At 43.5% G+C, this 27802-nt stretch overlaps 1 protein-coding gene across 3 annotated transcripts; it reads right to left on the bottom strand.

Moving 5' to 3' along the window:
- Positions 1-3377: 3377 nt before the first annotated feature.
- LOC106604570 (calnexin) lies at positions 3378-27662 on the bottom strand. Of its 3 annotated transcripts, none has more exons than XM_014199338.3 (14): positions 27531-27662; positions 19086-19319; positions 17460-17533; positions 17099-17157; positions 14661-14884; positions 13739-13931; positions 13349-13538; positions 13007-13120; positions 12179-12335; positions 10459-10674; positions 4450-4569; positions 4074-4191; positions 3768-3904; positions 3378-3548 (listed from the first exon to the last, which is right to left on the bottom strand). In XM_014199338.3, exons 2-14 carry the CDS (start codon positions 19314-19316, stop codon positions 3486-3488), a joined length of 1896 nt encoding a protein of 631 aa, XP_014054813.3. In that variant the 5' UTR covers positions 19317-19319; positions 27531-27662; the 3' UTR covers positions 3378-3485. The 3 variants fall into 3 exon arrangements, with proteins under 3 accessions (XP_014054813.3, XP_014054812.3, XP_014054814.3); XM_014199337.3 differs by having other exon boundaries at positions 3379-3548; positions 3768-3907; XM_014199339.3 differs by having other exon boundaries at positions 3400-3548; positions 3758-3907.
- Positions 27663-27802: the final 140 nt, after the last annotated feature.

Here is a 27802-nt window from a genome sequence, read left to right as displayed (position 1 = left end):
ATGGCTTTAGAAATGTTTACATATGTATTGAAAAAAAATAACAGAAATACCTTATTTACAAATATTCAGACCCTTTTCTAGGAGACTCTAAATTGAGCTCAGGTGCATCCTGTTTCCATTGACGATCCTTAAGATGTTTCTACAACTTGATTGAAGTCCACCTGTGGTAAGTTCAATTGATTGGACATGATTTGGAAAGGCACACACACCTGTCTATATAAAAGGTCCTACAGTTCACAGTGCATGTCAAAGCAAAAACCAAGCCATGAGGTTGAAGGAATTGTTCGTAGAGCTCCGATTGTGTCAAGGCACAGATCTGGGGAAGGGTCACAAAAAAATGTCTTCAGCATTGAAGGTCCCCAGGAACAGTCCCCAAATACAGGTGTGCCAAGCTTGTAGCGTCATACCCAAGAAGACTCGAGGCTGTAGTGGCTGCCAAAGGTGCTTCAAAGTACTGAGTAAAGGGTCTGAATACTTATGTAAATGTGATATTTCATTTTCTTAATAAGTTTGCAAGGGATCTGAATACTTTCCAAATGCACTGTAGTTCTAAAATAAGCAGCATCAAACAGCCTGGGCATAATATCTGCTTGGTGGAATGCTGATTAATACCAAGTGACAGGCAGCAATGAAACACTCGGGCTCCCAGTCAGTTTCTAGTAGGCCTTTTTATTCATCAAAACAAAATGGCATCCCCATTCATAGATGACTGCATTTATAACAGACATGGGTCAGAGGAGCAGTCTATGACCCATATTCACATGATGGCTATCCGTGATCACAGTATTTAAAGCCACCACTAATCAATTATTCAACATTACCCATGATGTGACATTAAATCTCAACCGTGATAACCAAAGGTAACTCTTTATAGTTTCTCTCTAGTGTACAGGACTAAGTTAGGTTAAACCCATTCATTTCGGTGACCCATCAGAGAGAGTTGTCACACAGGAAAGCTGAGAGATATGTAAGGTACATTACAGTGCACTGTTCAGTCTAGGAGTCTTATCTAGGCAGCTTTAGGTAGAACCAAATAAAGGGAAAATAATGAAAACATTGTAGACTCAAATGAAAAGATAGCCACAAAGAGCGTAAAGGAGAGATGCATGTCTTTAGGAATATTCATAAAAGGGTAGTTCTCTGACCTTTTCATTTTCTTAAATGCCAACTAGGTGCCTTGGTCTCCCACCTCATATTTTATCTAAGCCTCAAACCAAAACCACACAAACCCTGCAGCAATAGTACCATAAAGAGACACATTACTAATCAGGTTGCAGTGGGAAGTAACTACATCGCATATACCCCATGACACAGGTCATTTCACAATAAGAAAAAAGAAAACAATGAGAAATGGAGGTCTATTTCCTCAAGGCGGAAGCTGTACATGCCAACTAAATTTCAGGGGTGACGACCCCCCGCCACACCACACAAAACCATGAGACCAATACAGGAAAAACACACCGCCAACCTCCAATCTCTTAATGAAATATTTATGTTCTGTAAGTTCTACCTTTTCCTCCCTGCCCTCCAAAATGTACTGTAGTAGATGAATGCCCAATCAACCAACAGCTGCTGTGGATCCTCATCACCCAATCACATGCAGCTTAGAGTTTGTCGGGGGAACCAATCCCCATTCACCGGGGAATAAGAATTGTGGGATTCCAAACACTACTGACTGACTTTCACCACTAAGGAATCCGAGACCACAAAACTTGACCGGGATTCCATGCAGACAGCGACAGCAAATGACCTGGTATGTGTTTCTGTGGGAGCCTCAGTTACCTTGAAAAGTGCCAACTCTTTTTTTTATTTTTTATATGAGACGAACCTCTAATGGCTTTTGACTTCCACTGCTTTTTAGGATGGTCTGAAAACAGCGTGGACAGGTTCACAAGAATGGGAGTAAGAAACAAGGAACATTAAATACTGTAGGCCACAGATAGGTATCAGCTACCGAGCGGTTCCAATCTTTTCTCCTTAGTTCCTTTTTCATGTCGTATGAGATTAAGTTTAAAAGGAAAAGATATCATTGAATCATTCAGTGAGAAAGTGGTGAGGGGGAAAGCTTGTCTGACACCCTGAGAGTATTCTTTATGACTCTTGTAAGACTCAGACGGTCATGAGAAACATAAAAGTCTTAAAGATCTGTGTTAAATTCTGCTGCTGCTGTTTTTGACTTAGGAAATGCAGTCACAGGATGTGCTTACTTACTCAGCTACCAATAGCCAGGCGGGAGACTGAATTATCCCACCAATGAGGGAGGATGCACGAGCTGAGCCAGGATTTTTTTTTCTCCATCTTCTCTTGATGAGTCAGCAGGAGCAAGGACATCAGTATGAAAACCTTGGCATCTCCGCGAAGCCTGCCGGCAACCAACAGTCAACCCTCCGAGCACCAGCCTCACATACTCCCTCCCTCACAAATATTTGTTAATGTACACTTACAATATATCCCTACATTATAGAACAAAACCAAAGGGGGAAAAAAAATGAAAAGGGAAAAAAAGCCATGTACAAAGTATTAAAAGAAACGTCACAGTACATTCACAGAAGAAAAACGTTTGCCAAACCTTGCTCTCTAGGGCTGTGTAAAGCAGCACAGAATCTAATCTACTGAAGCCTGTTTACTAAGCTCTCTCTCTGCTTCAAACTTTGCCCGCCCCACAGTTTTGCGGGGAACTAAGCATGTACAATGGATCCCCCTTACTCTCAGCTTCACTCTATTAAGAACAATTTCAGCGAGGTATTCTACAACTAAAACACACTTAAAAAAACCGTGGTGGGAGCCACATGGAATGTCGAGGAGACCTGTTTATCATGGGAACATTAGTCTCTTGAAACCCCCCAAAACCACAACTGCAGTGTTAAAAGCAGGCAAGACATCCAAATTGCATGTTTTTTTTTTCTCGACCCTCAACAGAAATGTTCATGTTAAGTCTATCTACTCCTCTGACACATACAAAACACATGGGACTGTTAAACTGGACCAAGCAAGAAGACATTGAGGGGGAAAATGGCTAAAACCTACGAGCTGTAGTGTTGCCCAGATTCACCGGTTGATAAATACTGTCTAGATCTGCGGGATGGATGGATGGTGGGCCGATTAGCAGAAGCATAGGGTGTTGGAGGTGGGAGGAGAAGAGAAGACAAGGTGGGGTCCCTAGGTTAGTGTCTGCTGCACTGTTACAGAATGGTATGGGAAATCGATTTATTCTTTCTTCGCTGTTCGAAAAAGCCCCTTTCTACACCAACAACCCAGTCTTCATCTTCACCATACTGGAATCCACACTTCCATATTGGAGGCAGTCATGATTGTTTTCTGTTGATCCTGACGAGAGAGATCGCTTCATCGTCCTGGGAGGGGGAGGTGTGGAGAAGACAGCCGGGGGCGGTGGGGAATAAAGGGAGCCGGGGGGAGGAGGGGGGGGGGGGGGGGGGTCAGGCCAGTTGGTTTAAATCAGAAGATCCAGGGTTGTGGCAGCCACTTCAGTCCTTTCTCCCTTTTGTGTTTCTAGGGGACCTCCTGAGGACATCATCTTGTTGTTGTTTCTGGAGAGAGCGGGAATGAGAGGGAGCTTTGGGTCAAACAAGCCAACATTATTTCTATTCTGAACGATTAAATGAACACAATTATTTCTAAAGCCCCTTTTACATCAGAAGTTGTCAACAGTGCTTCTACAATGGTCTTTCTACATAAGTGGCAAGCTCTGATTTGTCGTCACAACAAACCACATCATGCTAACCAAGACTTAACTTACTGTCCCGTACCTGATCAGTTGCCGCCTCCTCTTCCTCTTCCTCATTTACTGCTGCCTCCTCTTCTTCTTCCTCCTCCTCCTCCTCCTCCTCTTCTTCTTCTTCCTTCTCTGCAGGGCTGTCCTCTGCATCACTCTTCTTCTCCGCTGCTGCTATGGAAACCAACCAACACAGTTAGCTTTTACTGAGACCATTGTGAAATACCCCCAGGTGATGCAAGACAGCACGCATTGTCAAGTAAAATGACACACCGTCTTGACATACATTTGTGAAGCTACAGTACAGACAGAGAGGGGGACCGAGCCAATGAGTCCTAACCTGGCTGGCTCTTCTCCTCCTTGACTTGGTCCTCCTCAGCCTTCTCTTCCTCCTCCTTCACGTCTGGCTGGGGCTCGTCTGTCTTCTTGTAGTCAGCTGCAGCTGGAGCCGCCGCCTTCTGTTGGGGAGAGAGAGAGAAAAGACACACATCAACACAGATCTAAACATTGTCTCTGATGACATCACTTAGTCACCCATTAAGGATTTTACTCCCACCGACATTTACTGAAAGTCTTGGGGGGGGGGGGGAAGAAAAGTCCAGACTTGAACGAACTGTCGACAAATAACCAAGCTGAGGTAAATGTGTGTGGGAGTAATTTTAATAATAAATTAGACACTATTGAGATGAAACCTTAGATGGTCTGTGGTCCCTCACCTTTCCGGTGCAGAAGAAGACAACGATGAGGATGAGGGGCACGGCCACAGTCAGCACATAGACCACCCACAACCAGGGACGCTCGTCTGCTGCAGTCATCATCTGGTTTACCAGCCCGGGCTAGAGGAGATGGGAGAACAGTCACGGAATGGTCAAGATCTGGGAACCATCGACCACAACCAACATCAACCATCGACCACAACCAACATCAAAATTACAAGCAGGGTATGGATTACATATGCACTATTGGGGGTGCCGTTGAAAGTAGTTCTTTGTAACAAGTTTGCCACAGCATGGCTGGTATAACAAAGTGTTGGGTATGGGGCATTAAAGAAATGGTCGGAACAGGTCTATACCAAGTCAACCACAAATTAAAAAAAACTTCACTCCTGTATCTTTCATGTGGACCCTACATGTGTATTGTGTAATGATTTTTTTTTAGGGTTTCTTTACACATCTCACTCACTTCCTGAAAGTCTTCATAAGGGCTGGGGGCTTCCTGTTTCACAGTGCATACTTGTGCAACATACTTGTGCACTTGATAAAACAGAAAGACCCTCTTGATTTTGTTCAATCTCGGTCAAAAGAACCCCTTAGTTTGATCATTCATTAGTCCTAACCTAAGTCTTGCATACTACGGGAGACCATTTCGGAACAATGACAGATCACGGGAGGGTGTGCATCCAACTCCATCCATACTACAATAGCAGACCTGAGACGAGCTGTTCCATATTAACCTGTTGGGGCTAGGGGGCAGTATTTGCACGGCTGGATAAAAAAATGTACCCGATTTAATCTGGTTACTAATCCTACCCAGTAACTAGAATATGCATATACTTATTATATATGGATAGAAAACACCCTCAATTTTCTAAAACTGTTTGAATGGTGTCTGTGAGTATAACAGAACTCATTTGGCAGGCAAAACCCTGAGACATTTTCTGACAGGAAGTGGATATCTGATGTGTTGTATTACCTTTAAACCTATGCCATTGAAAAACACAGGGGCTGAGGAATATTTTGGCACTTCCTATTGCTTCCACTAGATGTCACCAGCCTTTACAAAGTGTTTTGAGTCTTCTGGAGGGAGATCTGACCGAACAAGAGCCATGGAACGATGATGGCCCAATAGACACCTGGCGCGCGAGTTCATGTTGGGTACCCTCGTTCCAATACGTTATAAAAGAGAATGCATTCGTCCACCTTGAATATTATTCATGTTCTGGTTAAAAAAGGCCCTAATGATTTATGCTATACAACGTTTGACATGTTTGAACGAACGTAAATATATTTTTTCCCCTCGTTCATGACGAGAAGTCCGGCTGGCTTAGATCATGTGCTAACAAGACGGAGATTTTTGGACATAAATGATGAGCTTTTTTGAACAAAACTACATTCGTTATGGACCTGTGATACCTGGAAGTGACATCTGATGAAGAGAATCAAAGGTAATGGATTATTTACATAGTATTTTCGATTTTAGATCTCCCCAACATGACGGCTGGTCTGTATCGCAACGCGTATTTTTCTGGGCGCAGTGCTCAGATTATTGCAAAGTGTGATTTCCCAGTAAGGTTATTTTTAAATCTGGCAAGTTGATTGCGTTCAAGAGATGTAAATCTATAATTCTTTAAATGACAATATAATATTTTACAAATTTTTTCTAATTTTAATTATTTAATTTGTGGTGTTGACTTGACTGCCGGTTATTGGAGGGAAACGATTTCCTCAACATCAATGCCATAGTAAAACGCTGTTTTTGGATATAAATATGAACTTGATAGAACTAAAAATGCATGCATTGTCTAACATAATGTCCTAGGAGTGTCATCTGATGGAGATTGTAAAAGGTTAGTGCATCATTTTAGCTGGTTTTATGGTTTTGGTGACCCTGTCTTTGAATTGACAAAACATTACACACAACTCTTGTAAATGTACTGTCCTAACATACTCTAAATTTATGCTTTCGCCGTAAAACCTTTTTGAAATCGTAAAACGTGGTTAGATTAAGGAGATGTTTATCTTTCAAAGGGTGTAAAATAGTTGTATGTTTGAAAAATTTGAATTTTGACATTTATTTGGATTCAAATTTGCCGCTCTTGAAATGCACCTGCTGTTGATGGAGTGCACCACGGGTGGGACGCTTGCGTCCCACCTAGCCCATAGAGGTTAACAGTGGCAGCCAACTGGCCCAGCATGGCTACCAGTGTAAAACCAAATGATCCATAGAGCAAATAATGAGGCTGTGAAAGCAATGGAATGCTCAGAGGGCCCCACGGTTCACTGTGAGGGGTATGTAGCTAGTACAGCCGTGTGTGTGCTGCTCTGACAAAGAGTGTGTGCGAGACTAAGAACAACAAGAAAGAGTGAGTGTGTGCACAAGGGAGAGAGAGAGAATCTAGACAGCAACAGAGCAAGAGCACCAAGTAGAGAACGAGGGGAAATAAACGAGAGCTGAGAGAGAGAGCGGAGACCGAGAGCGGAGACCGAGAGAGGAGACCGAGAGAGGAGACCGAGAGGCCTAGATGTGTAGAGAGAGGGCCATTAAGCCCAACATGCCAGGCATCCCAGGAATTCATCTTTAGGAATAAAAGGCAGCATAGGTCCGGGGATGCAGGGATTTGGACGAGAGGCAACCAAACTAACAGCTAATCCTTGGGTACGAGCCAACATCATCCCAACTGGACTCACAACTCTACTGCACACAAGCTTATTTTGCCTCAACTGCAATGGAGCGAGACCACCTAATGACGACCTCAGTGGAAGGTGCCTGTGAGAGAAGCAGGGCCACTTAATAGTCCACAGCCCCAGCTGTACGTTTGGCTCTATGGAACAGTGTACTCCAGCGGTGAAAGAATGCACCAGCCACGTCAGGCTACACTCTTCCTCTGGGTAACATAGTCATGCTCGGCCATCTCAAGAAAGGGACCGGGTAAGAGTCATGCTAGGCTAGCTCAAGAAAGGGACCGGGTAAGAGTCATGCTAGGCTAGCTCAAGAAAGGGACCGGGTAAGAGTCATGCTAGGCTAGCTCAGGAAGCTTTTCAACTAAATCCAACTCATCATACAGAGGAGTAGCTGGAGCATGGTGACGATTCCACTGTTATTGCTCAGCTTGGTCTCTCTCTCCCTAGAACACCACGTGTATGTCTGTTTCCACTTATGGGGCGGAGCAGGACAGGGTTTTTACACGTCACACAGAACAGATAGCCACGCTAACCAGTAGCGTTCCTCTGAAGGGCGTGGGGAGAGTATCTATTCTGGTGTACCCATGAGAACACACAGGCAGAGAAGTCACCACTAACCACTGATATGCTGATATCATCGAATGTTTACAGAGGATTGGGGTGATCCATCTCAGCATAGGAGTGCTGATCTAGGATCAGTTTTAGAGGTCGACCGATTAATCGGAATGGCCGATTAATTAGGGCCGATATCAAGTTTTCATAACAATCGGAAATCTGTATTTTTGGACGCCTTTATTTAACTAGGCAAGTCGGTTAAGAACACATTCTTATTTTCAATGATGGCCTAGGAACGGTGGGTTAACTGCCTTGTTCAGGGGCAGCACGACAGATTTTTACCTTGTCAGCTCGGGGATTCAATCTTGCAAACTTACGGTTAACTAGTTCAACGCTCTAACCACCTGCTTTACATTGCACTCCACGAGGAGCCTGCCTGTTACGCGAATGCAGTAAGAAGCCAAGGTAAGTTGCTAGCTAGCATTAAACTTACCTTATAAAAAACAATCAATCATAATCAATAGTTAACTACACATTGTTGATGATATTACTAGTTTATCTAGCCTGTCCTGCGTTGCATATAATCGCTTAGGTACACGTTTCTCCAACCATAAACATCAATGCCTTTCTTAAAATCAATACACAATGATATATTTTTTAACCTGCATATTTAGTTAATATTGCCTGCTAACATGCATTTCTTTTAACTAGGGAAAATGTGTCACTTCTCTTGCAACAGAGTCAGGGTATATGCAGCTGTTTGGGCCGCCTGGCTCGTTGCGAACTGTGAAGACTATTTCTTCGCCAAATGGGGGATGATTTAACAAAAGCGCATTTGCGAAAAAAGCACAATCGTTGCACGACTGTACCTAACCATAAACATCAATGCCCTTCTTAAAATCAATACACAGAAGTATATATTTTTTAAACCTGCATATTTAGCTAAAAGAAATCCAGGTTAGCAGGCAATATTAACCAGGTGAAATTGTGTAATTTCTCTTGCGTTCATTGCACGCAGAGTCAGGATATATGCAACAGTTTGGACCGCCTGGCTCGTTGCGAACTAATTTGCAAGAATTTTACATAATTATGACATAACATTGAAAGGTGGTGCAATGTAACAGGAATATTTAGACTTAGGGATGCCACCCGTTAGATAAAATACGGAACGGTTCCGTATTTCACTGAAAGGAAAAACTTTTTGTTTTCGAGATGATAGTTTCTGGATTCGACCATATTAATGACCTAAGGCTCGTATTTCTGTGTGTTTATTATATTATAATTAAGTCTATGATTTGATAGAGCAGTCTGACTGAGCGGTGGTAGGTAGCAGTAGGCTCGTAAGCATTCATTCAAACAGCACTTTCGTGCGTTTTTCTAGCAGCTCTTCGCTGTGCTTCAAGCATTGTGCTGTTTATGACTTCAAGCCTATCAACTCCCAAGATTAGGCTGGTGTAACCGATGTGAAATGGCTAGCTAGTTAGCGGGGTGCACGCTAATAGCCTTTCAAACGTCACTCGTTCTGAGACTTGTGGCAGTTGTCGATGTGTTCCTGGTTCGAGCCCAGGTAGGAGCGAGGAGAGGGACGGAAGCTATACTGTTACACTGGCAATACTAAAGTGCCTATAAGAACATCCAATAGTCAAAGGTATATGAAATACAAATCGTATAGAGAGAAATAGTCCTATAATTCCTATAATAACTACAACCTAAAATTTACCAGGGAATATTGAAGACTCATGTTAAAAGGAACTACCAGCTTTCATACGTTCTCATGTTCTGAGCAAGGTACTTAAACGTTAGCTTTCTTACATGGCACATATTGCACTTTTACTTTCTTCTCCAACACTTTGTTTATGCATTATTTAAACCAAATTGAACATGTTTCATTTATTTGAGGCCAAATTGATTTTATTGATGTATTATATGAAGTTAAAATAAGTGTTCATTCAGTATTGTTGTAATTGTCATTATTACAAACAAACCAAAAAAAAAATCTGCCGATTAATCGGTACAGGCTTTTTTTGGGGGTCCTCCAATAATCGGTATCGGCGTTGTAAAATCATAATCGGTCGACCTCTAATCAGTTTAGCCTTTTAGATCATAATGAATAAGATTACATGGACGCAAATACTTGATCAGCGCTCCTATTCTGAGACGACACTTCATACAGACGGCCCCTGACCCTAGGTCTGTGTTTGGACAACACGTCACCTCTAGTTTAGTCTGGATTTACTCTATTGCTAACCCCAGAGGCTAGAGACTTCATGCAACGCAGCAAATATTTGCATAGCTCCATGGAGGGGTTTCAGAGAAGTCCCTGGCTACAAGGATAGGTCCCGTAGTTCTACTTGCTGCAAAACAAACGTCCATTGGGAAAAGTATGATCTCGCTGTACTCTACTTCTTAGATGCAACAGGAATCTAAAAGAGATGTTGAAAGTGCCATGGTTAGAATAGGAGAGTGGGCCTGCCAGGTAATGACACTACATATATTTCCTTATCAAATGTCTGCATATTTTTTGTTTTATCAACGAGGCGTGAGGACTCACCCGTCCTAACTATTATGCGACCTCTCAACATACCTCTACATGGGTCCTTTGTACACCATCTTCACGCTTTGCTGGCAACAACAGTTACGTTTCACGAGAGATCCAAATTAAGTATGATTCATGATCCACATGAAGCATTCAAGTGTAGGTGTGTAAGTATATGAGTGTCTGTGTGGGCCTGTCTGTGTACGTGTGTGTGTGTGCGCAGTTGTGCCCACCTCAGCGGCTCCCTCAGCAGCTTTCTTCAAGCCCCAGCCGTCATTGGCCCAGCGCTCGGCCGTGTGCCGCTCGTTGGTGATGAAGAAGTTATCGAAGAAGATGTCGCTGGACATGGACCATAGCTCCAGGCCCACGGCGTTGAAGGGGGTCATCCTGAAGGGATGGAGGTCCTCGAAGAAGTCCGGATTGGCAATCTTCCTGGGCTTCCACACACCCTGGGGGGAGGAGAGGCGGAGGTACATTGAGAGTAGAGTACACTCTACTGTGAGCGTTACAATTATTTTGGGGTTATGGGAGCTATTTCTAAGTATATTGGGATTTATCTGCAACGAGAGCTAAGTAGTAAAAAATAAATAAAAAAAAGACTTTAACACACAAGAACACATTAAATAAAGTTACTACTCAAGATAAGAATATAAATAATCTCTCATCAATACATACACCACATGACCAAAAGTATGCGGACACCTGCTCGTCGAACATCTACTTCCAAAATCATGGGCATTAACATGGAGTTGATCCCCCCTTTGCTGTCACAACAGCCTCCACTCTTCTGGGAAGGCTTTCCACTAGATGTTGGAACATTGCTACATGGACTTGATTACATTCAGCCACAAGAGCATTAGGAGTTCCAGTTCATCCAAAGGTGTTTGGTGGAGTTGAGGCCAGGGCTCTGTGCAGGCCAGTCAAGTTCTTTCACACCAATGTCGACAAACCATTTCTGTATGGACCTCGCTTTGTGCAAGGGGGCATTGTAATGCTGAAACAGGAAAGGGCCTTCCCCAAACTGTTGCCACATTGTTGAAAGCACAGAACCGCATATTTGTATGCTGTAGTGTTAAGATATCCCTTCATTAGAACTAAGGAGCCTAGCCCGAACAAGGAAAAACAGCCCCAGACCATTATTCCTCCTCCAAACTTTACAGTTTGCACTATGGTAGCGTTCTCCTGGCATCCACCAAACCCAAATTTGTCCGTCGGACTGCCAGATGGTGAAGCGTGATTCATAACACCAGAGATTGCGTTTCCACTGCTCCAGAGTCCAAAGGCGGCGAGCTTTACACCACTCCATCCAACGCTTGGCATTGCGCATGGCGATCATAGGCTTGTGTGCGGCTGCTCGGCCATGAAAACCCATTTCATGATGCTCCCGAAGAAAAGTTACTGTGCTGACGTTGCTTCCATTGGCAGTTTGGAACTCAGTAGTGAGTGTTTAAACCGAGGACAGAAGATTGACGCTCTACAGCACTCCGCAGTCCTGTTCTGTGAGCTTGTGTGGCCTACCACTTCGCAGCTGAGCCGCTGTTGCTCTGACACGTTTTCACTTCACAACAGCACTTACAGTTGACCGGGGCAGCTCTAGAAGGGCAGAAATTTGATGAACTGACTTGTTGAAAATCTGGTATTCTATGACAGCGCCATGTTGAAAGTCACTGAGCTCTTCAGTAAGGCCATTCTACTGGAGATTGCATGGCTGTGTGCTCGATTTTATACACCGGTCAGCAACGGGTGTGGCTGAAATGACCATATCCACTAATTTAAAGGGGTGTCCACATACTTTTGTATATATAGTGTACAAATAGTTGCCAAATTCTGAAAGAGCAAGTGCAACTATTGTGTGTATGTTATTTAGGCTACACACTTCACTGGGGTGAAACATGTTCCTAAAGAGGCTGATGCTTTGGTATATGGTACACGCTGGGAGGTGTGAAGGGTTACCTGGTAGTTGGGATTGTCGATCATTGGGGCCTTCCACTTGCCCTTGTAGTTAGGGTTGTCAATCATGGGCCGTTGCCAGGCACCGCAGCCGGGGGCGGTCTCACAGAGGGCGTTAGGGATCTGAGGGGCCTCCCACTCGCCATCCATGTCCTCATCCCTGGAGAAAAAGTTACGAAAATGTCACAGATGCAGTCATAAAGTGTACAAAATGATGGTATATGGTTGCACACTGTGGGTGTGAGAAAGCAAAGAACATGAGAAAGAAAAGACAGACCGCATTTAGAGGATGTCGAAAAGGGGTCATTAGCCCGTATCTCAACATTGGTCTCCTCCCTCTTTCCACTGTGTCCCGTTCCTCTAGCTCTTCTCTACCGGCTCTAATTTAATTTCCGTCACAGAAGTGAGACATCAAAGCAGCGAAAAAGGAGCTCGTCGCAGCCCAAAAACCAGGCCTGGCTGTCCTGAGGCAAAGCACGCCTTGTGAAATTAGCTCCTCTCACCAGGAAGCCCACTCTCTTCACAGAGAAGAGGAGCTGCCGCAAAGGCTAGCAATTAGCTTCCAACACACAAGTGGGCTGACCCAGATGAGGATACACCATGAGGGAAGAGAAGATGGAGGGGAGGTGGTAGACGAAGGGGAGAGAGAAGACGAAGGGGAGAGAGAAGACGAAGGGGAGAGAGAAGATGAAGGGGAGGTAGTAGATGAAGGTAGAGAAAGAGGAGAAAGACAGAAGAGATAGTACTCTCTATGGCAGAGGGGAGAGAGACAGCAGTTTGAGAGTGTAGCAAGATAGCGGGGTGAGCTGAATGGAACGGTATGGTAGTTACCAGTCCTCGGGTTTGACTGCATCGGGGTCACTGGTGTATTCTGGCTGATCATCCAGCCAGCCGTCTGGCTTCACTGCATCCTCATCTGGGATCTGTTTTGGTGCATCCTCATCCCTGTGGGGCAGGGGGGTGAGTTAGAGGGTACACGCACTAACGCAGCACCCCCACACCTTGCACAATCATTAAAAAATTAAAAAAAATGTCCACAGGACACACACCTATTATCCCATGTCAAAACAATCCAACTACATTTGAAACATGCACATGCTGTGTAATTTACATGTAAGCTAACCTGTTGAAATAGCCTCTCTCTCCCTCTTACACACAAACACAGGCCCTTACCAGTCCTCAGGTTTGACTGCGTCAGGGTCCTGGATCTTGGGCCTCTCGTCCCAGTCCTCTGGCTTGTGGTCATCGGGGTCCTCGATCTCGGCCGCAGGATTGATGGGTGGGGTCATGTCTGTCAGCAGGTTACCACTGTTCACCACTGTCTGGTCTACCAGCACCTCAAAGCTGTTGTCTGGGTTCACCACTAGGAGGCGGGAGAGAGACAAATGGTTAGAGGAACTAATAGAAATGTAACAAGAAGAACGAACACTATTCCCTAATCTAACTGGCATACGATCGTGTGTTCTACACACTACATTTCTATGTGATCGTTATGTGACATCGCACCAGTTAAAACAGTAGGGATACCTAAATGGTGCCTGAGAACATGTTGAAATGTCTTACCCAGTGTGTAAAGGTGGGTCTTCTTGTCGGTGTAGTAGGTGCGCAGGTCTGCGTCAGGCTTCTTGGCGTGCTTCTCCTCGTACTCGCCAGTCTTGGGGTTCTTGTGGCGGAAGATGAAGTGCAGCTTGTAGTCCTCGCCACACTTGTCTGGTCCGAACATGATGGTGTAGGGAGTCTTGTCAACAAACTCATCCTGGTGGGAAGGACAAATATACATTTACTGTGGCTCTGTATTAGAGCATTATGGAATGTGTAACTGGCTACTGGATTTCCAGGCCGTCTACATTGGTACATTTGAAACAAAGACCAAGCTAAGGGGTCTTCTACATAAACAGAGCACTTTTGAGAGGTTATTTTGTGTTTTCTGAGAGTGTCTTAGATTGCATGGTGCACAGATAGAATAATGAGCCAGATATTTCACTGGATGTATAAATATGAAGCATCCGCATGGCGTCTCCACAAACTACCAAATATGGTGGTGAGAGGAAGCCCAGTGGCTGGCAGTGGGAGATGACGGAGCGAGATGGATTTTAGCCCATCTTCTGCAGATTCTCATCGATGAAACATTTGATCTCAATACAGTTTTCTGTTTCCAAAACTAGAATATTTTACGAACGGAGTGGACTAAGTTTTGTAGATTTAACCATTTGCAAAAGTATAATATTTCTTTTATTATTATAATTATTCAAAATCGTTTTTTACACTGAGTCCAAGGGTGCATCGAGTTATTGCACATGCACTTCGCAAAGTAGGTGTTCCCTAACGAAAACATGCTATAACGTGCCTTGGCTTCGTGTCCTTGGCTTCGCCCCCCTCCTTTCTTGTTCTATCCACTATGACTCATTTGTTCCCATTCGAAACGAAAGGCTGTGGTCTATCTTGGGTTAGTTATAAAAATCTTTGGTGCAGACGTGTGGCTTACCAGGTTAAGGTCTGGGGTCTGGGAGAGCAGTTTGACGTAGGCACCACCACAGTCGATCCCCTGCTGGAAGTTGACCTCATACTGGATGATGAGGGGTTTGGTGTCGAAGATGAAGGGTCTGAGGAGCTGGGCTGAGATGGCGTGGTGCTTAGCACGTGACTTGAGGACCAGTCCTTTGTCTCCGGGCAGCTTGCTGTCTTTCATGTCCTCCACCTCCCATTTACCTGCAAGGAGGAGGTCAAATATGCAAATATACTCACTTGATAACTGCCTGAATGGAGCCAAACCTAGGATGTATTCATTAAGCACCAAACACACAAAAAAAATTCAGTTTGTAAAATGATTTGCTATGTTGTGCCCTACTTAATACAATGTGTCAGAGACCTGGCCTAAAATTAACACCCACCACCCGCCCAATGCAGGTAGATTTTAGCATCGGCGGGTAAGAATATCTAATTGACCAGCCATGTTGGCGGGCGGTCACACTTGGGGCTCTACAGTGCGAGCATTTTATATAAAAATAGTAAAAAGTCAAGTATGGGCACATGCTGCAGTAGCTGTTTTCAAAGTATTTCTGCCATTTTGTTTCATATCTGGTAGTGCACCAAACAATGTGAATCCTAATGTTATAGCTATACCACCTGGCTGGGGGGCTGTTTGCACTATGAGTGAAGTGCTAAAAGATTTGTTTTTTAGAAGCAATCTACATAGGCTTAAAAGTTGGTCTAACTAATACAATAAGGAATTATACTTGTGTTTCTTGGATATTTACATTGTTCTGTTCACAAGTCAAGTTGTTTTTCAATGTTTACGTTTGCTTCCACTGCTAGCGAAGACATCGGCCTCCACAAGTCAGATTTTCACAGGCACACCCGATGACTCAAGTGGCACCATTACCACGGTAACCTTAAAGAGGCAGCTGAAAATGTTTCATCTCTGATGTTCTGGTTAACTTCTCTAGGGTAGGGGGCAGTATTTTGACGTCCGGATGAAAGGCGTGCCCAAATTAACCTGCCTGCTGCTACTCAGGCTCAGAAGGTAGGATATGCATATTATTAGTAGATTTGGATAGAAAACACTCTGAAGTTTCTAAAACTGTTTGAATGAGGTCTGTGAGTATAACAGAACTCATATGGCAGGCAAAAACCTGAGAAAAATCCAACCAGGAAGTGTGTAAATCTGAGGTTTGTAGTTTTTCAAGTGATTGCCTATACAGTATACTTAGGGTTCATTTTGCACTTCCTAAGGCTTCCGCTAGATGTCAACAGTCTTTAGAACGTTGCTTCATGCTTCTACTGTGAATATGGAGCGAACAAGAGGGCCTGGAAGTTGATGGGTGAGAAAATGACATGACCTCAGAGGCGCACGCTCACCTGAGAGTTAGCTGTGTTCCTTTTCTTTTCTGAAGACACTGGAATTGTCCGGTTGGAATATTACTGAAGATTTGTTAAAAACGTCCTAAAGATTGATGCTATACATCGTTTGACATATTTCTACGAACGTAAATAGAACTTTTTAAAAACTTTTCGTCATGACATTTTGCGCGCGCTTCCTGCATTTGGAGTAGTGGACTGAACGCGCGAACAAAAAGGAGGTATTTGTACATAAATTATGGACTTTATCAAACAAAACAAACATTTATTGTGGACCTGGGATTCCTGGGAGTGCATTCTGATGATCAAAGGTATGTGAATATTTCTAATATTATTTCTGAGTTTTGTTGACTCCACAAAATGGCGGGTTTGGTTTCGTGTCTGAACGCTGTACTCAGATTATTGCAAAGTGTGCTTTCGCTGTAAAGGTTTTTTTGAAATCTGACACAGCGGTTGCATTAAGGAGAAGTGTATCTATAATTCTTTGAATAACAGTTTAATATTTTATCAACGTTTATGATGAGTATTTCTGTAAATTGATGTGCTCATTCAACGGAAGTTTTGGGAGGCAAAACATTTCTGAACCTTACACGCCAATGTAAAATGGGGTTTTTGGATATAAATATGAACTTTATCGAGCAAAACATACATGTATTGTGTAACATGAAGACCTATGAGTGCCATCTGATGAAGATCAAAGGTTAGTGATTAATTTTAGCTGTATTTCTGTTTTTTGTGACGCCTCTCCTTGCTTGGAAAATGGCTGTGTGGTTTTTCTTGTTTAGGTGCTGTCCTAACATAATCTGTGGGACGCGGTTAAAAAGACTCAGTTCACAACATATTAAATTAAATTGAGCAATATACCACATGACATCTTACTAGTAACACATTTACTGATTTAGAAACATTACAAAGCACGCTCATCCACAAAAAAGAACTGCTGTTTTTTGTGTAATTAATTCCCTAGAAAAATAATTTGCCTAGAAAAAAAATAATTTGTGGCTGGTACTAGACTAAAAAGTTAGTTTATGGCCCTGGTCAGAGAGGAACTGTCTTAGTGCCTACCATCATACTTGGCGATATCTTCATCAATGTCCTCCTTCTTGGCCTTTGACAGGACCCAGCTGAAACAGGAGAAGCAAATTGACTTGAGTCAAGTAAACAGGGTAGCACCTGGACACCATAGGGACAGCCCCTGGGGAAATGACCTTGGGGCTGCGTTCGTATTTAAGTCAAAATGTCAGCTGGTCGTGTGGTGAGCACGCACACAGCACAGGATGGCATATGAAGAGAAGACAAATGCAGTTTATAACACCCATGTTATTTCGGGGCAGCGTATTTGAATATATCTTCCTTGATGTAGATGTAATTTGCATTACAAATGACTGGATATAATAATCCCTGCGTTTAAAGTTTGAGTTCTCACCTGTCTAGGGTCCCCCTGTCAAAGGACTCGGCGAAGAAGTGTTCCCCCATAGGCTCGGGAGCTTTGTAGGTCACCTAGAGAGGAGCGGAGAGCAGAGGGGTCAGTTCTTCCACTGCCCAGTGTGCCAACCAGGACACGTGTGTGTGTGTCCTATGCAAGAGCAATGGGAGGATATAGGTCAGTCAGATAGCAAACCTTCACGTCACATTGCTAGTCAATGTATCACCTCAGAGTTTCTTTTAAATGCCTCCCTACCTCTACTGAAGTTAGGCTAGTCAGAGATATTCACCACTGGAAACGTCTCATGACTCTGGCGTTAGCCATATCCTTTATGTAGAAACAGGGTCTAAAATGAACACCCGCCACCTGCAGGTAGATTTTGGCATTGGCGGGTAAGATGTTTATTTCACCAGCCACGGTGGCTGGTGTTCAGGGCTCCAGTGAGCCTTTCACTCGCATGTGTGAATAAAAATGGTCAAGTATGATCAAATTAATAGTCAAATAAATTCTGCAGAAGCTGTTGTTTTGTAAGTATTTCTGCCATTTTGTTAGCTGGTAATTTAATTGTACAAAGTCAAAGAACTACAAATACAATATAGACTATTCCACCTTGCGCTGCAACACTGCCTGGCTGGGGGCTGTGCGCATGTGAAGAGCTGAGTGGAAGATTCATTTTTAGAAGCTCTGTGCACAAGCATAAAAGTTAGTCTAATTTAATTTAAACTAAAGTTTACTGAAGTGAGACTTTGTCCTTGTGTTTCTTGGCTATTTACATTGTTCTGTTCACAAGCTAGGTTGTTTTTCTATGTTTGAGTTTCAACTGCTAGGGAAGAGAAGACAACACTTCTAGTAGTCAGACTCAATCTCACAGGCACAAACATGACTGGAGTTGCACTACCACAGTAACCTCCTGCCCTTAAAGTGGCAGGTGAACATTTTGTCTCATCTGTGATATTTTGGTTAAGACTCAGGTCATAAAAAAATTAATTAAACAAGATACCACATTAATTCCCCCTAGTAATACGTTTATTGTTTTCAAAACATTACAAAGCATGCTCATCTGTTTTTTGGTGTGTTTAGGTGTAACTTTAGCGGGGGGGGGGGGGGGGGGGGGGGGAGTGACAGGTAGCCACAGTGGTAGGTGGACCAAAAAGTTTATTTTATGTCCTGTGTAGAAATATGACAATTTAGAGTAGACACTAACTAGTGGAGAAAATAAGGCCACTAAGCAGTCATAGCACAGGCTTTATCTCACTATCATTTGTGGTGTTGTGTGAATCACATTCATTCATTGAGATGAGCTCAAACCCCTCACTCGCTCTACAGCTCATTCACAATGGACATTTGACCAGTGAAAATGGGTCGGTTGGTATGTATGTGTGTACAAGTGAGGCACTCCCTTTGAGTGGATGCAGAGTATATATCCAAGCAGTAAACTAAATTATGATCCATTTATCCTTGAGAGGAACAGTGAAAAGCCATGTAGGCCTAACCTCTCCTCCTTGGCTGTCACATCTGGGTATGCTGGAGGGAAAGAGAGGAGCCACACTTTCTAACCACTACTGGGATTTTAACCACTAAAACCCTAACTTCATACACACTGGTCTAGGTCAATAGGATACTTACTTTAGGGGCTGGAGGCGGTCCCGGTGGTGTGTCTGCATCCTCTGGCTCCACCTCCCCGTCCAGAAGCTCCTCCCCAAGGCCCAGGTCCTCCAGCTCATCCTCCACGCCCATGTCTTCCGCCAGCTCCATGATAGGCTCCTCCTCCTCCTGGTGGGCGGCCACTGTGGTCAGTAGCAGCGTGGAGCACAGGGCCACGGCCAGCAGCACAACACACCTCACATTCAGCTCCATTGTCTAGCGGGGAGGAGAGAGATCAATTAATAAACTAGGAGAAAATGTGAGCGGTTGCCTCAGCTGTCCATAAGTGCTTTAATAATAAGTATGGCAGATAACAGTGGTGGTCTTGCTGACTCGAGCCTACTAATTACTTTGGCTAATTAACAGATCCCCACTTCCTGTCTGCATCTACATTCAGACTCCCAATGTTTCCCCTAGGATTTTTTTCTGCAGTGGTGGCAAGGGTAGTGGGGTTGCATTGCTACTAGCGTTAGCGCAATACCATGCTAGCTGTTCCCCTAGACCCCTCAAACTCAACTCTGGACCGCCAAGTCAGTTCCACTGCATTTTTTCATTGCTCACCTATCATCATGGACTGATTTAGACCTGGGACATCAGGTGGGTGCAATTAATCATCAGGTAGAACAGAAAACTAGCAGGCTTCAGACCTTGTAGGGTAAGAGTTGAATTCCCCTGACAGATTATCCATTTAAAAGCACACCTTCGCAGAAATATACATTATTTTAAAAAATGACATACCGGTAATGAATATGGGGGAAAACACTGATTCCTATTGAATTCCTTCCTTAGCCGTTTCAGATTGTTAGCCACCTTACCTCAATGGCTAGAGAGGAGGAGCAGAGTTACAGTATTATTGCTTAGTTACACCCATCCGTTCCTTTCACATCAAAATGAATAAGAGTAGAGGCTGATTTCAAACAGTGGAAGCTATGGGTAGGGCATGAAAGATGGAGGGATGTGACGGAGAAAGCAAAATGACAGCTGAGGAAATGCAGCCATTTAATGAACAGTAAATAAGGGGATAAATGATATTTTTTTTAAAAGGAAGGAAACAGAGGAAGAATGTGTGCGAGAGAGAGACGGGACTACATGAGACACCAGAAATATGTGGGCGAGTGACAATGCAAGTTAGCATATCGTTGAGCTGGAGAAAAACGATACTTCCAGAGCAGGTGGCCATTGGGTCAAATTACATAGAGTTTTTTTATCCTATTAGAACATAACGGCCTAGCGGAATAGGTGGTCCATGCAGGAATCAAACCCCCAACCCTGGTCTTAGAAGGACTATAATTGAAAGTTCCTGGAACAAAAATGGCCATTAATACTACTAGGCTCACTCCTAAGGTTTTAAACGTTTTATCCTTACCATGCCTACAGAACGCACACACCCTCTGACCGTTTCCAGGCATATGGTCACCATGCCATTACCCAGAGCCTCCCTGGCACCCATTGCCATAGCGACGAGAGGGGTGCCTGAGGGATATGCAGCCTCAGCCTTCCCCTAATGGGATTAGTCCCAATGAGATTACTCTAGCACACCATATAACACCCACTGAGTTCATACAATACACATATTTACCTTTCATATTATTCACAGGCAATTTACTCAACACAATACAAATAATTTAGGACAGACTGTGTACACACAGACATATGTTCCTCCAACACAGTCCCAAATCAACCCTTAGCCTGCCCTACCACCCATCTATTGGAGTGGACTACATAGGTGTTTAAGCATTATGGCAAATATTCTGCCTAATTATCAGAATGTTATTACAATGTTTAAGGCTGGCGCATGTCGCACTGAATGTGGGTCTAGCTTTCGCCAATCGCGTTTTAGGGACCATCCACAGTAGACTGCCAGCTTTTTTCAAACAATTCTACATGTAAAATCAGTGCGCACTCGTTTGCAAATTCTGTTCAGAGGTTCTAAGTACTCTCGGCCAGGAAACGCTATTGCTGTGTCTGAGCCCTTATACCTATCCAATCCTTTCAGATCTTCGCTAGCGCCTAGGGGGAAAGGATTGATTCAGGATTGGGTTGTCTTCTCTAATCGGATAAAGCCAATGAGATTGCAATTTGTGCCCTTAGAAATCCCCCTTACTCTCACCCCTCAGCATGTTCTGATACCATTAGCCAAATAAAGTGGGGCTGGGCACAGAGAGAGCGAGTATGTAAGAGTACTATTAGGTCCACATTACCATACGCAGTATACAACTGATATGTTTTCTGACCATAATTTAATCTAAAATCAAGTCATAACATAGAGGGATCTAACCAAATTCCATTAACACACTAACCAAAGTTACCAACTGTCTTTTTGTCAGGAGATTGCCAGCATCTACACGCTAGCATGCAATCACACACTATACATACCATGTACATAGCTTAACCCCACGTGGTATTAGCATTAGTAGCACCACCGGCTAGCACTTCCCATGGCATAGCAGTAATGGTGGTAACAAGCCCAGACAGTCTAAGCAAAATGGTTATTAGGTCAAGATAACCATAATGCACTACTGTCCATACATGGTATTAATACTCCAGTACTGCCGTTCTCACCACAGCTTCCATTTAGTATCGCTATTGAGCTTGTTCTGCAGGTCATATGGGCATTCTAAAGGCTCGCACACATTGCACCGAATGTGGATCTAGCGTCGGTACGGCGATCGTTCAGTGAGCCGTTTTTACAGGACCACCCGCTGTAGACATGACTGCCGACATTATTCACCCGATTATACAAGTAAAAAAAAAAAAAGACATTAAAAAAATAAATCACTGGAGCAGCTGGACAAAAATCCTTGAAGGTGGGTGTGAGAGCTATACACCCATCCCCCCCCAGCCAACTCCCATCTGTCCAGATAACCAGGGTGCTGTCCCCTCCAAGGGACACGTCACCTCTACAACCATATCCCTTAAAGAGTGTCCCGAGGGGACAAATCAGGGGAGTTGCGAACACAGCCCGTGCGTGCGTGTGCGAAATGTACAAATCGTCGAGGAGGTATTCAAATCCTGACTCATTGCAGAGAAGAAAGCGTTGGTGGACATAGGGTTGGGCGATATTTGGGGAGACATCTACTCTGATATGCTGCTCCCAATATCGCCATACCCAATATAATCGTTTGGTGCCGTTAATGACTAAATGTTTAGTACAATTTTGTGCTTATTTACAATAGTCGCATTCTCATTAAATAATCTTCATGCGGTTAAAAAAATAAGGCTTAGTTCATTAATTTAACATGCTGATAAAACTGCAGTTTAGGATTTGTACATTTTAAATGGAGTATAGTCTTGCAACATCATATACCATCAACGTCAGATATCACAATATTCAATTTAATCATATATCGGCACTAGCGTGGAGCAAGGGGTTTGGGTAGCCAGGCAACAGCCACTCAGGGTGGTTGTCACTAGTTAGCACAGCCACAAAGTCAAAAATGGCTATATCGTAAAAATTTATGAAAACAAAAACATTTGTAGAAATAGGCAGTGTTAGGCATAATTATGAATTTGTGGCTGTGTTAACTAGTGATGACCACGCAGTGCCTGAAGAGAAATTCATCTCAACTTTCCCTTCACAGCTTTTCATACATAGAAGAAACACTGTCACCACTTTGCTTTCACTACCCAAGAGGGACACCTTCAGGCCCGGTGATGGTCCTGGCGGTGTCTACGCGACAGCTGGTGTGTTCTGTAACAGAAGGCTCTGCCATGCTTCTGTTTGTAAACTGTGACTAGGGTGTTTCCCTGCAACAAGTCAGGCTGCCAACAGAGAGGGGATAACCAGAGGGAAGCTCACCACCAAAGCACCATGCATGTAACTTCCTGATGACCAAGTCAGGGGTTAAGATACAGGACTTTTGGGGGTGGGGCAAAAGGGTTGTAGTTGACTTGCAAGGTCCACAGTTAGGCTTGGGCAATATCACTGATCTGGCTTTCAAGTCTATGAAAATGCCCTTTGTTACAAATGTAACCAGAACCATGCATAATGCACATTCACTAATAATGCCCAACTTCTCCTAGCAGGCATTAGGCTACAGAAAATTAACACAGGTCTCATCAACAATCTCTCAAGCCCACGTGATAGTGATTGGCCAGCTAATCTTTATATTTCAAGTTTAGCCAACTTGGATCTATTTGCTAGCCAACGAAGTTGAACAGTTGAATTGTTATGAACACACCCTTCTGTTTGAAAAGCATGTTAGCCTGTCCACTTTGTTCAGATGTTGAAATCAAGTAGCCTAGACATATATACACAGAAGTATGTGGACATCCCTTCAAATTTGTGGATTCATCTATTTTAGCCACACCCGTTGCTGACAGGTGAATAAAATCGAGCACACAGCCATGAAATATCTATAGACAAACATTGGCAGTAGAATGGACTTACTGAAGAGCTCAGTGACTTTCAATGTGGCACCATCATAGGATGCCACCTTCCATCATATTTCTGCCCTGGTCAACTGTAAGTGCTGTTACTGTGAAGTGGAAAGGTCTAGGAGCAACAATGGCTCAGCCGCGAATTGGTAGGCCACACAAGCTCACAGAACCACAGAGTGCTGAGGAATGTAGCGCATTAAAATCGTCTGTCCTCAGTTGCAACTCTCACTACCGAGTTGCAAACTGCCTCTGGAAGCAACATCTGCACATCAACAGTTTGTCGGGGGCTTCATGAAATGGGTTTCCATGGCCAAGCAGCCACATACAAGCCTAAGATCACCATGCGCAATGGCAAGCATCAGCTGGAGTGGTGTAAAGCTCGCCGCCATTGGATTCTGGAGCAGTGGAAACGTTCTCTGGAGTGATGAGTCATGCTTCACCATCTGGCAGTCCGACAGACAACCTACCCAAATGCATAGCGCCAACTGTAAAGTTTGGTGGAGGAATACTGGTCTGGGGCTGTTTTTCATGGTTCGGCCTAAACCCCTTAGTTCCAGTGAAGGGAAATGTTAACGCTACAGCATACAATGGCATTGTAGATGATTCTGTGCTTCCAACCTTGTGGCAACAGTTTGGGGAAGGCCTTTTCCTGTTTCAGCATGACAATGCCCCCTTGCACAAAGCGCGGTCCATACAGAAATGTTTTGTCGAGATCGGTGTGAAAGAACTTGACTGGCCTGCACAGAGCCCTGACCTCAATCCCATTTAACACCTAATCGCCCAACATCAGTGCCCGACCTCACTAATGCTGGTGGCTGAATGGAAGCAAGTCCCCACAGCAATGTTGCAACATCTAATGGAAAGCCTTCCCAGAAGAGTGGAGGCTGTTATAGCAGCAAATGGGAGACCAACTCCATATGAATGCCTATGATTTTGGAATGAGATGTTTGACTTTTGGTCATGTAGTGTACTTTACTTCTCAGAATGAGAACAAGTTGCCAATTCCTTATATGATTGTATTTTATGCTTATTGCATATTTATAAACACATACTAGACAGCTAGTATAACAGTCTTTCGCTAAAATGCTGCTAGCGGTACCCTAATGCCGCGAGCGACAAACTGAGCATTGATTTTCCAGAATCAGCGATACTCTCGTTTTAGTAGTGTCTGCTCTGAGCATAATTTGAGCAGTTCAGACATATAGGGTATTGTTAGACAAGTTGCTATATTACAGCAGAATAATATCTCAATGTGTTTGTGTCCATATGACCCATTCTGTTGAACCAAACCTCAAATAGCAAGTTGAAACCACTTGTCAGAGAAGAGGATGTGATCTCTTGGCGTGAGAGGCAGGGGAAGGGGCTTGGTGTGTGTGTGTGTAAACCATAAAAATCTGTCCAAAATAAGGCCAATGTGTTTCTATAGGCTTATTTTGGACCTAAGCTTGTTGCCTGCCTTCCCGCCTTTGGGACAATGACGCCCAAAAATACAACATGAGAACAAGCGGACAAACACTCACAAAAACAGAAAATAACCTTGATTCTTGCAATACAAGAATTTGGAATATCGTGCAAAAACAAATTCTAATTCATTCGATATATCGCCCAGCCCTAACCACAGTCGCTCTGTTTTGGGGGACACAGGAGCTTGAAGGGTGCCTGCAGCCTAGCACAGATGCAAGGCGTTTTGTGGTCGAGGGGTGGGAGGGCTAGAAGGATAAACGTGAGAGTAGTGCCAAATGTAACTTTCTCAACAAAGGCTGAAGACATCATGCGGGCAAACAAAACCACACACACAGGAGGGGAGACCCTAGTTGTGCTGCCAAGTGGACAGCCTTCCCCCATTCACATCATGCCTCAGTGGTCACATGTCCTTGTGAGGGACAGAGCAGATACAAGGAGGGGGAGGTGACTGTAGACTAATCAATCAGTGCTCAAGCAACACAGCAAGGAGTATTATCTGTCAGCCAGTCCTCTGAATTCATTCCACCCAGTTCACTCTGTATTTGGGGAAAACAGTGCTGTCTTCTAATGCTGAGGTCATATGGTTCTCTCAGTGTACACCATCTAAGTAGGAGACATATTGTGCAAGATGTCGAACTGTGCTTTCACAGAGTGTCCTCATGGATAAGAAACATGCAGCAGCTGATACTGGAAAGCCAACTCTGTGCTATGAAGCCCTGTCTAGGTCATACTGTAGAGATCTGAGTAGGGGTGTGCCCTGGGCCTTCACCATCTCAAAAAAGATAATGCAAGACGTAAGAAGATTATATAAAAGCTAATATATTTTAAAGCATGTGTATCAGCCTATTGTGCCATTCAACGTTAGTTACTAAATTGTCATCAAGAGTGGAATTAAAACACAATTATCTTCTTAATGTCTAATCTTAAAATGTAACCGCTCTGTGTTAAATATTACCCACCAGAGAACTGAGAAGTTATTATTTAACAAGGTTAAACAACAAAATGTCCAACTTCCTACAGCCATTCAGATAAATTATTTATATTCATCCCTAGAATACCAATTACATTTCTCACAATAGCTATCTAGAAACGTGTGAACCATTCAATAAGACACCAATTCTAGCTTTGGAAAACATTGGGAGTCTGTATTGGTTGGACTCCCTGAGTTCTGCATCCTTCTGGTGGGTGGCGACGGAAAATAACCCTACCACAATATAGCCGGTTCACCCCCAAAAAACATTTCCTGTCAATAAAGGCATACGTATAATCTCTAGGAACTCGATTTACCAGATATAAAGTGATGTGTCCCTCGCTATCAAATAAGCGCCCGAATCCAATTGTTCTCCGAACTGCCCCATATTCCTGCAATTAGACCAAGCAGTTCGGACAAAAGTTGGATTCAGACATTTATTTGATAGTGAGGTTAACATCTCACTTTACATCTGGTAAATTGAGTTCCTAGAAATTATACATATGCCTTGGTGGCAGAAAAAAAAGCTGTGAAGCTGGCTATGTTGTGATATGGTTATTTTCTGTCACCAGCCACCAGATCGATGCACAACTCAGGGAGTCCAACCAATACAAAGACTTCTGATGTGTCCCAAAGCTAACCAATTCCGTTAGATAAGCAAACTGTAAAAGCCACATTTCCAAGAGGGCGCTGTATGACCTCTATCTAGCCGTTGCACTTTCTGGTTTCATTCAGTGGCGGAAGTGGGTTTGCAAAACTGGTCAGACTTCTAAGTGCTTTGCCAGTAATACCCGTTTCCATGGTAGAACAGGGGTAACAAGGTTTTCCTATAAAACGTAGCAATTCCTACAAGCAGGCTTCATGTAGCTCCTAAGGGAAATTATTTCACATAAGAATATTATCTGTAGCTAGCTATAGTACTCATCTTGATAACCTCCCCTTTGAAGGGAGTATGCTAATGTAACCCACTATATCCAACACAGGAAACGCGATTACAATGACCACACGAAAAAGGACATAACTACATAAATAGGGCACTTGTGTACGAGATTTCAATTGATTTCGCACCATGACACATACTGCTGCATCATCATCATCATCATCACCACGTTTTACTGATTTCTAGCGTTAGTTAAACTACAATATAGTTTTACAATAACGTTCCGACATTTTCACAAAGAGGCAATATTTGTCAATTTTCTTTGCTTTAACTCGAGGCTGGTATTGCTTGCTATCCACGTTCGATGCCTCCCATATAGCCAAGTTAGCTAACGTTAGCTTGCCCAACTTGTCTTACACAAAATGTCGGCAAAATGAACACACGAGCAAAGTGTGCAACTGACAGTGTTACATGACAATAAACGGAACAATGACATTAATTTGTTATCTTAATCGCTAACTAGCCTAAATTAGCTTGCTAGCTGGCCGTCAGCTAGCCAGTCTATGCTAAGACCACGCATGGGTTCGTGGTCTTATTCAGTAAGATACATGTATTGCAATTAAACGATACTGGCCTGTATGCAATCAGGTGAACATCCTATGTCAATTTAGACTGAAATTATAATTTAGCGACTTATGTTTGTAAGAAGTGATAGTTATTCGTCATTACTTACCTCCTGATTCCGATGTGACCACTTGGAACTACAGCCGGATCACGTGTGGCTTTGGGGCATGCATACTGGATTAGTAGCTCCACCTTCTCCACTTGCTGATTGGTTGCTAACCTGAAAACGTTGATATTTTCCGGGAATTATAGGAATTTGATTGCTTGTACTGCACGCTCATCACAATGAATGGTCTCCGCCCCCAATCTCAACCTCGTGGACGGCGATGATTTGTCCAGCTCTAAGAGGAAATGCATGCTGATTGGTTATAGTCAGACAAG

The sequence above is a fragment of the Salmo salar genome, chromosome 05 (genome assembly GCF_965601325.2).
Source record: "Salmo salar chromosome 05, fSalSal1, whole genome shotgun sequence".
Lineage (NCBI taxonomy): Eukaryota > Metazoa > Chordata > Actinopteri > Salmoniformes > Salmonidae > Salmo > Salmo salar.
This window is presented reverse-complemented; position numbering and strand designations above follow the sequence as displayed.